The sequence below is a fragment of the Polyodon spathula genome, chromosome 37 (assembly GCF_017654505.1).
Source record: "Polyodon spathula isolate WHYD16114869_AA chromosome 37, ASM1765450v1, whole genome shotgun sequence".
In the NCBI taxonomy this organism is placed as follows: Eukaryota; Metazoa; Chordata; class Actinopteri; order Acipenseriformes; family Polyodontidae; genus Polyodon; species Polyodon spathula.
In genome coordinates, this window is record NC_054570.1 from 600,458 (window position 1) to 610,573 (window position 10,116).

General features: G+C 38.7%; 1 protein-coding gene across 4 annotated transcripts; it reads right to left on the reverse strand.

The window, feature by feature from the left end:
- Positions 1 to 451: 451 nt before the first annotated feature.
- Positions 452 to 7,336, reverse strand: LOC121304416 (retroviral integration site protein Fli-1 homolog). 4 transcript variants are annotated; one of them, XM_041235555.1, is made up of 7 exons: positions 7,050 to 7,335; positions 6,509 to 6,580; positions 5,531 to 5,593; positions 5,177 to 5,239; positions 5,035 to 5,082; positions 4,267 to 4,350; positions 452 to 2,863 (listed from the first exon to the last, which is right to left on the reverse strand). In XM_041235555.1, the coding sequence occupies exons 1-7, from the start codon at positions 7,111 to 7,113 to the stop codon at positions 2,334 to 2,336; spliced, it is 924 nt and encodes a 307-aa protein (XP_041091489.1). In that variant the 5' UTR covers positions 7,114 to 7,335; the 3' UTR covers positions 452 to 2,333. The 4 variants fall into 4 exon arrangements, with proteins under 4 accessions (XP_041091489.1, XP_041091491.1, XP_041091492.1 ...); XM_041235557.1 differs by lacking the exon at positions 5,035 to 5,082 and having other exon boundaries at positions 7,050 to 7,336; XM_041235558.1 differs by lacking the exon at positions 4,267 to 4,350 and having other exon boundaries at positions 7,050 to 7,334.
- Positions 7,337 to 10,116: the final 2,780 nt, after the last annotated feature.

Sequence of the window (10,116 nt, forward strand, 5' to 3'; positions counted from 1 at the left end):
ACTTAAAGGATGTGTTGCAGTAAGAATACCTCTGTTAAGAAAGGGGAACAAGACTAAAAGGCTAAAATATGCACAAGAACACAGAAATTGGACTATGGAACAATGGTCAAAGGTGCTTTGGACTGTTGATGGATGGTTAAAGACACCTGTGCCTTCTGCCAGTTCTGTTGTGAATTCAACGCTTGTCTTTTTTCTATTCCTTCAGGATATTACATGACACCTGTGGCCAGTTAATTTATCTTATCGTTATAGCTTTGGTATCGTTTTAGAACCAACTAGAAAACAATTGTGATTAATCAGCAATAAGGAACCAGACCACCACTGAGTGGTCAAATTGTCTCCTCTCACTGGCAACTTTTCTTCTGTTTATTTAAAAAAAGTGCAAATCACATGAAAATATAATTGTAATCTTGAAAAGCCCCCACATAATACAACACATGCATAATATGTATGAGATAAACAAAAACTTTATTGACAAAGAAAACAAACAGTAACTTTACAAAATGAGTACAGGAGCTAGTTATATATAAACAGAACACTAAATTAGATTGGGCAAAATGAGATCATTATTAGACCAGGAATATGCTACACAAGAAAGGAGTGAAAATGAAGGCTACATGAAGAATACCATCTGAAACTGTACACACACACACACACACACACACACACACACACACACACACACACACACCCACTCTGTATACTCGAGTCAGTAGTTTTGGGATGCCCTGTTATTGTTATTATCTGTGGTTTTTATTTGGATCCAAGTGGCCAATCAAAGATGTCTCGGTTTGCAGAGGCGCTGGGTTGAGGGTAAATGAGTTCCATTCCCAGACAATTTACAGAGGGCTAAACGCCTAAACAACTTTATTTAGCAGCTCATCTGTCTAAGCAACCGTCTTTACAGCAATAACGGGGACACTTCTTTCAAAGGCTTTGATCCCAAAGTCAAGAATCTCTTTTCCTGTTACCAAGTGATACATGAAGTATTTAAAACTTGTTGAGTTTATTTGTGACTTTAGTTTATGTCAAATAAAAATGATTTTTTTTTTTGGACCCAAGTGTCATTTTAAGACCTTGAAAAAGACCTCTGGTCGAAGCATTTCTCATTGAATTTATTGTTTCTTACACTTTTTCTAAAATGTGTCTGTTTTTCAGAAATAATATAAAAATCAGCATTCACGAAACAGGAAAAAAATTCCATGAATAACAAACATTGTTATTTTTAAAAGAGAACGAATAAAACACATTCTCTACTGAACCTGTGATGTAAAGCTTTGTAAAACAGGCTATTTTCTATTTGGCTGAGTGACCCACATCTTCCAGCTGTACTAAACAGACAGGGATGTATTTTGGGTTGTAGATTCTGTCGCACACAGATCCCTGTTTCTAAATTAAGCCACATACTTTGATTCGCACGTAATGAGAGACTCTGGGTTTTGAAGGCCTTTGTTAAAAAGATGCTATAACATATTTAAGAATGAAACACCTGCTACTTTTTCAAAGGAATACCCATTTGTGCAGAAATATTTGGTTTGTCCCATTTCTGCATTCAGCCAACTGTGCACTCTGCTATTGGTCAGAATGAGTACTGATCAAATTCCGTCATGATTATTTTGGACAGTATCAATTGTGCAAATATGAGCATCTTTGTAAAAAATGACAAAAGTACTAAATGCTACAAAGCAAAAAGAAATGGGTCTACCACTATAATATTAAACACATCTTTAGAAAAATACGTGACCTTTTTAAATTATTGCTGTGAATGAAACCGATTATTATTTTAACCTGCAAACTAGATGGAAGTGTTCTCTACATAAAAAACAGTATTCTAGATAAATGACAGTAATTTGTAATAAAGAGTTTTTGTACTGAAAAAAAACACAACAAAGACACAAGCTACTTTTCCCTCTGACTAACAAAAGTCTCAAAACTGATTCTTCTTAATTCCTTGTGATATATGACAATCCTTTCTAATTATCCCACACAACTCAATTGCTCTTTGGAGCTCGTGTGAGATGATACATACGCTATGCTTACATGAAAAAAATCCAGAATGATTGTCCTTAAGTACAGTAACAGGAGGTGTCCTCTGACAATTTGCAGTTCATAGGATTAGAAGTCTATCTACATACATACTGTGCACAGTACTTGGTTATCCAGTCCATTTATGCTGTTCAGTAACATAACAGCACATGTAATAGTTCAGTTGGTTTTGCTGTGCTCAGTATTTGGACCCAGAACAGCATTCTGCACTTGTCAAAGGCACCCTAAATGTATGAGCCCTTCCTACCCAGTAGCAGTCCCTGGTTGAGAGTCTGTCTGCGGGATGTTCAGTAAAAGGGGCCCAGATGAGAGGAGACATGAGTGCCTGGGTGTCTGGGAACCCCAGGATTGGGGTAGATGGATCCTGTAGTCGAGTTCCAATAGGGGGAAGGAGACCCGAAAAAGCTCCCTGAGGTGACAGGCATAGAGGAGCCGTGGGACCCCATGAAGTTCATTTTCTGTTGGTGGTTGTGGTACGGCTGCACGTACTGCACCTCAGGCTGGTATTTGAGGACGCTTTGGTCACTGCTGTGGCTCTGATGCGCCTGCGAGATGCCCTGGAAGTCGAACTTGTAGGCGTAGCGCTTGCCGTGCACCTTGGTCATGATGTTCTTGTCGTAGTAGTAGCGCAGGGCGCGGCTCAGCTTGTCATAATTCATGTTGGGTTTGCTCTTCCTCTCCCCCCACCGTCTTGCCACTTCGTCCGGGTCAGTCATCTTGAACTCTCCATTGGTCCCCTCCCACATGATGCAGCTGGCATTGCCGCTGTCAGTGAGCAGCTCCAGGAGGAACTGCCACAGCTGGATCTGGCCCGAGCCTGTTGGGTGGAGAAAAGCAATACATCTTGTAGAAATAAACATAAGAAGTGCACTATCCGGTTTGATCCATAAAACAACAACAACAACAACAACAACAAAAAAAAAAAATTCAAATGATATTTTTCTTTTAGCTCGATGGCACCATCTGGTGGGCAACTAGTGAAAGTTAGAAAGAAAAAGGTTATAAAAGTTCCTCATTGTGTTCTATTCCTTAAGTGTGAATTATGAATAAGGATGTAGGTTATTAATTGGGGGTGGGGATATTTAATTACACAACCCTCCTAAAGAAGCTACTGAAATGGAATGTCACTCCAAGAATGGAGCTGACCAACCCTGGTACACTGTTTGTGTCAGATATAGTGATAGGGTTGTAGCATGTGTAACCAGAAACTAAATAATTTGGCTACGTTTGTTGCCCTAATAGATGTATATAATGACTTCTGATGTTCATTCTCTAAATGTTTGCTTCTGTAAATATTCGGGCTTAAAATGTGTAAACACTCCACGTACATTATAACAACATACAGAAGGTTTCTTCTGCAAGAACTACATCTGAACAAACCAATTACAATGCCTCTTTCACTGCTATTAACAGGATCCAGTGTAACTGTACTATGCGCCCCACGACACAAAGAGTCACGACAAGGCAATACAGGTCATCATAAAAGTGAAATGGTCTGTTCACTAACCCTTACACAGATCTGTGGATTTCAGTTCCATAGATCATTTTGGGTATAAATGACTTTCAATGAACGTTTTGACTTACTATATACATTACTGTAGTCTTGGGGAAATGGGTAATATAATACTGTAAAATCTAGATTGAATGCTATTGTACTCAGATTGTTGATTTATCCGGTGCTTTCGACAGATTGAGTAGCACCAAACTAAACTGAGATAATATTTCAATCGTCTCTCTGGAATCTGAGAGTGACTTTTTCAATTTCTAGTGCCCTTGTGGCATATTTAAAAACCACTTTCTACTGACTTATACAGGTGTTTCTGTTTGTTTTTTTATCCCACAGCTAATCAATGGCCAAGGGTACATGAATAATGATTATCAAAGCACAGATCAAGAGGACAAAATTATCAAAAAAAAAAAAAAAAAAAAAAAAAAAGATAAATAAAACATTTTTAATATAACTCTAGAGACCGAATCACAACAATAACATGCACTGCAGAGTAAGACAAGGAGCAGACCCCCCCCCCTCTCACACCCCAGTCCCCTCTCGGTCTTTCTGCTGTCATCCTGCAAGACTAACCCCTGGGCAGGGGTGCATATCATTTTGAAACTTGTTGCTAAACTGTTCTGAAGGTTTAGCAACAGAGAGCCTGCTGGTGCTAAATGATGAAACCCAGCCCCCATTCCAGAACCCCTGACAACTTCACACATGACACAAACCTTCTCTCCTGTGTATGTGGAGGAGTGTGCGTGGGTCATGTGAGTAGTCCAGACCAAATGAGAAACTAGCATCATCTACGGTTGCTAAGGAATACAAAAAAAAAAAAAAAAAAAAAAAAATTAAACATGTCTACTGGCGCCAGAATTAAATTTTGCTGCCGCTACATGAGGTACAGTGGCGCTAAAATATAGCAGCATAGCGCCAAATTTGTACCCCTGCCCTTGGAGTATAACTGGACTTCTGAGGCAACTTTTCCCAAAACAATCTGTATTTGAAGACTGGACGATGATCTTATACGCAGATATCTGAAAGCTGGCCTTGGGAGTGGGGTAAGACAGGCAAAACATTCCCCAGCCCCCAGAACCACAGACCAGAACATGTTATTCTGACTTACATAGGTCAGGGTAAATGGTGGTCCAGTGGTTAAAGAAAAGGGCTTGACACCAGGAGGTTTCCGGTTCAAATCCCACTGTGTAACCCTGAGGAAGTCACTCCTTGTGCTCCGTCCTTCAGATGAGATATAAAACCGAGGTCCTATTGTAAGTGACTCTGCAACAGCAGCTGCTGATGCACAGTTCACCCCCTAGTCTCTGTAAGTCACCTTGGATAGAAGTGTCTGCTAAATTACTAATTATTAATAATAATAATTCAATGTTTTCTGTGTTTGTTACAGTAGTACAGCATTGCCTCTACAGTCACACCCTTCCCTGTTTGTCATTACTGAGGAGGCACAAGCAAACCTGAAAAGAAGGCTGTTATTGTGTTACCTGGGTTCGCTAAGCGACTGATGGTTGGTCCAAGAACTTGGTAGGGATCTGTTGAGAACCAGTTGGGATATTTCAGTAGAAATTCATATCACAGAGACACAGTAATGTTAACTGGAATTCAGCCAGACTTAAATTTCTATACCTGGGACTATGCGAGGAGGGGGTTCAGTCACCCTGCTGGTGGGATGAATCTGTGTTGGAGATCCTGTAAGAAAATCACACCAGCAGATTAAAAAATCTAGCTACGATTCCTTTAGGTTTCCAGGGGTCCCAGCACTACCCCCCCCAAAACGCTGCCCAGAGAACATGGCCTCAACTTGATGATACTCCCCCGGCTATGTTTCCTGTGTTTTAACCAATTATGAATCCATGTACATGTATTACCTTGGATAGCTAACGGAATAACAGAATTATTTGATCTCGCCATTTATTCCCCCCCTGCTTTGAGAACCCATATACTACAGAAATCACAGCAGTAAATAACAAAATAAGTTACCTTTCTGGACAGAATTTATAGGCGCCACCCAACTGGACCTTCTGATCTCCTCATAAGTATTTTCTACAAAGAAATTTAAAATAAAAACACGTCCCTGTGGCTTTTAAATCAATCATTAATGACCCAAGATTAATTTGTCGGAGCTAGCTTCCTGTAGCGTGGCAGCTGCTTCCTGTTTTGGTTTCCGGAGTTGTGTCGTTGTTCCTTCTGTGCGAAGGTGGGATACACCCTTTAAAAGTCGCCGTGGTCATTTTGCTAAAATATTATTCTCTCTAGAACAGACTGCATTCGAGGCGTGCGTGTGAGCATTTAGTACCAATCAACAAACCTCCATTTAAACACAGAGAACTTGGCCTATGGGACTTCAAAAGTTATTGATCGGTTTTAGTGTTAACAAGTATTTTAAACATTGTCATAGTTATTCTTTATCATCTTTATTTATTTCTCAAACAGCATTGCAATTCCTCTTTATTTTTAAGTACAGTGTTACGTATTGAATCAGGGCTGGGCTGTTTTGCAAGCCTTGTTCAGAGTCAACCTGTATGTTATCTGTTCTAGAACCCACTGGCTGAGCTTTCAGTTAAACATATTTAAAACTACAAAGCTGTATGTAATTCAATATGTTAACATTATTCAGCAGGTTTCAATCGACTTTATGAAGCAAAATTTGTTAATTCTATAGGGTGATGCAAAGCTTTTAGCCACGCTGTACATCAGGTGTGCATTCATGTATCAATTTACCCCTTTTCATTGACTCAGCAAATCTCTTAAGCGGATTTCCCCTACACACTACATCAAATACAAGGCATTGTCACCTAATCAACGCCCCTGGCTCTTAAAGACTGTGTGAAATTTGCAAACTTCCAGAATGCATATGGGGAAAGTGATATAGCGAGGATTTGGTATTATAGTGACACCTGTGCTGTGCTACTAAAATAAAGCCCTCATTTTGCAGCTGAGTTTCAAGGCATATCTTACCAGTCTTAACATGAACCCGCGGCTGCTGTTGTGTGATTGTTGGAGTAGGCGGATAGGAGAAGGTTGGGCTACCTGCAGGACAGAATGAAAACATTAGAGGGGATACACTACCATTCCTTCAAAGAAAATACATAATAAACTGAAGTGGTCTCTGTTTTAAATCTCCCCACACTAACCTCCCTAATAATGCTTGCATGACTAATTTAGTTCAGAAGTTATTGTATATACAGTAGGCCAAGTCTTAAAAAAGAAATGACAACAAAAGGACGTAATCTGCTAAGCTTTAACTAAGGAGTAAATTCAAGAATATTTCATAGTCTATTTTTGTAGCTTAAATCAGGTTTTACAGCTGTATAAACTTCTATACTTTTGTTAAAGAAACCACTGACAATCAAAAACCGTGTCAAATAACTTTCAAAACCAAGATGTGTACCAAAATATCCTGACAGTAAGCATTTGATTTTAATTTGTATATTTATTTATGAATTTTTTTCCCCCAGAAGAGGCTTACTTTACATTGACTATATCATAAGCGCCTTACTTTGTCTGAGGTAATTGAGGTGAGACAGTAGAATGTCGGTGTTGTATTCCGAGGTCATGCGCATGAAATCTTCTTTGTTGAGTTTACAGAGTTCTTTCCCATCAATGTTGTGGAAGCGAGAGACGTCCACGTCGATGAGGCAGTATTCTTTAATTGCCCACTCGACCCACTGCTTGACGTGTTCCTGTGTCCACACCCCAGGATCTGGAAGAATCAGAACTTACTATCCCTGTATTATAGTTACACCTTGCTTAGTTTAAGTATAAACTTAAAACCCTAGATTTACCATGGTTAACCATTGCCATGGTAATGGTTACTATGAAAAATTGGTAATAATAATAATAATAATAATAATAATAATAATAAATAATAATAATAATAATAATAATAATAAAACACAGGCAATGTATAGTTACCAGCTGATGGGCCCATTTATATAACGCCAGATTTGAGAAAATTTCTTAACAGGCGCAATTTATACATTATGATTCAAACCAAATACGCATAACTACCACTAGGTGGCTCCAAAGTATGTTTTCGTAACTGAGAAAAACAGACCGGTGAATGTGACTCTTGGATTGATCCTACATCTAGCAATAAATACTAGTTGCATAAGAAAATAAAAACAAACAAACAAACAAAAAAAAAACCCTCTAAACTCCCAAGCAGGAACCAGGCAGGTACAAACTAAAAAAATTTACCCAATTTAAAAGTGACACAATGCCTGCTAGATAAATAATCTCTGATTTAAATCAGTACTTTTGTTAGTAACCAAAGGTCATCGTTAATAGATTGTTGGTGGATTTTGTCAACAGTGTTTATACTGCCTTTTGATTCTGAGACAGAGAAACTGTTACCAGGTCAATAAACTGTAAATGGGGTCAATCTGTGTCAGATTAAATATGCTTGACCTGAAATGATTAGGTCTGCAAAAGTCTTGCTGCTGTTTTCACTCCAGATAATCTGCAGTACTGCTAACTAAGAGACATATTCTCCAGCCTAGGAAACAACATGTTTGATCTATAACTTGAATGTTAATTTAAAAAAAAAAAAAAAAAATCACCACTTGATCATCACATAATTTCGGAAGGCATTATAGACTACAGATATTCATTATGGCTGATCTGGGTAATTAAATACTTCAGGCTATATTTGCAAAATAATTAAAGTCTTTAATTAACAAATTCTGTAAATGATTAAAAATAAGAAACACATTCCTTGAGTGTGCTGAAGCTTATATTACATTATATTACTCAGTTGTTTGGTTCTAGGTTTGTAAAACTAAAACCATTTACCTCTTTAAAAGACCTTTAATGGCTTAATAAAGGGGGTAGTTTCCAACAATGACATGCACAGATTTTAGCCCAGTCTAGTTCACCAGGAAATCCTGGCTCAGGAAGTTGACACTGGTTGATTTCCTGCATGCGTCACAAACTAAAGTCATTATGGAGTAATGGCTTTACTACTGTTTTTGAAGATATTCCATTTATTTTTATTATCTAAAACCATGCCCTGCAGAACCAGGAGGCATGTTTCTCAAAGGAATGTCATGGAAGATTCAAATCTAGGCTGTAAAAGTGCAAAAGAAGAACAGAGTGGGCATAAGAAGGTATTGACACATTTTAGAAAATACTAGGAAGCCGACACTTCCTTTAAAATAGCTCAATGGGGCGGCCACTGCCAGCCTTTCGTTGACTGAACTGTGTGGAGGAAATGGACACCACGTTCACCATCCCCTCCATAACCTCAAACAGACAATCATAAACTGGGAGGTGGATACAAGAAGGTACAACAAAACAAACCAACTACAAAGAAAATAATTTCTATAAATGCAGCAAATGGAGCTTTTCAGATAAACACTGTAAGAAACTTAACACTGATAAAGGCTTCAGCTGAAGTGTGGTTCTATTTGGTTCTTATCTAAGCTGACTGAACTTTTATCAAGTCGGGTCTTAAAGGATTCCAGTGATTCTGCCTCAACAACATGACTAGCTATTCCATTCCATACCCTCACCAATCTCTGTGTGAAGCAGTGTCTCCTTCCCTCTGTCCTACTGTAAGTCTAGCTCCACTTAATTTCCAGCTGTGTTCTCTGGTCCTGGTTTCCATACAGCGATTAAAGTATTGATTCAGGTTAACTAGATCAAGATTTTAAAGACTTCAATCATGTCCCCCTTAATTTGTTTTTGTTCCAGGCTAAAATGCTCTTAGTTTTTTCAGCCTATCTTCGTAGTTAAGTCCTCTAAGCCCTTAGTCTGGAACTATGAAACGTATAGGAGAAAGAGAGAGACAGAGCACAATCGATGACTCAGTGTTGAACAATTTGCATTACAATCACATCTCCATAGCCTGTCATCAACTATCTTATACAAACCACTTGTGTAGTCTGTAATTATTCAATTACCTTGCTCTAGTTTGAGTTCAAAATATGTTATCATGGGTCACAATCATCAGAAACCATCAGAATTCTATAGAGTATTGGAGAAGCTTGCTCTATACAGTAACTGTATTAGAATGTGTAAAATGGTTCTATTGCTGTGAATCATTCCAAACAAATGAAAGCACGGTGCCAGTTTCTCATCAACTTCCTCTTACACTTGCTAAATTTTCTCTGAACTCATTTTGCAACTGAGTAAAGTTGTGCAACTTAAGTTATTCGATCTCCTGATCTGAGACCTGGTTGTTTATGCCAACTGTTTTTAGGGCCTTGAATATTGGGCCCCAAAGAATCAAGGGACATTGTGGCCAGTAAACAGCAACCAGTCTAATCCCAGGACCAAAGAAGCTAGTCTGAATGAACTAAACCTATTTAAGCTGGAGCAGAGAAGAATGTGTGGAGATAGACTTAGGACATAGGGAAAGAGACACTCTTCACACAGAGTGGTGAGGGTATGGAATGGGTTACCTAGTCATGTTGTTGAGGCAGAATCACTTGGATGCTTTAAGACAAAACTTGACAGTGCTTTGAGCATCAGTCAGCTACTAAGAACCGGACAAGCTTAGATGGGCCCGAATGGCCTACTCTTGTTGATAAATGTTGTTAAGCCTTACTTATCAAAGTACCATT

Coding starts and splice junctions, on each gene's coding strand:
- LOC121304416 (XM_041235555.1), bottom strand. CDS start 7,113: ATGCGCATGACCTCGGAATACAACACCGACATTCTACTGTCTCACCTC. Junction 5,083..5,176: donor CCCTCCTCGCATAGTCCCAG/GTATAGAAATTT, acceptor GGTTCTCAACAG/ATCCCTACCAAGTTCTTGGA. Junction 4,351..5,034: donor CAGTCGCTTAGCGAACCCAG/GTAACACAATAA, acceptor TGTATTCCTTAG/CAACCGTAGATGATGCTAGT.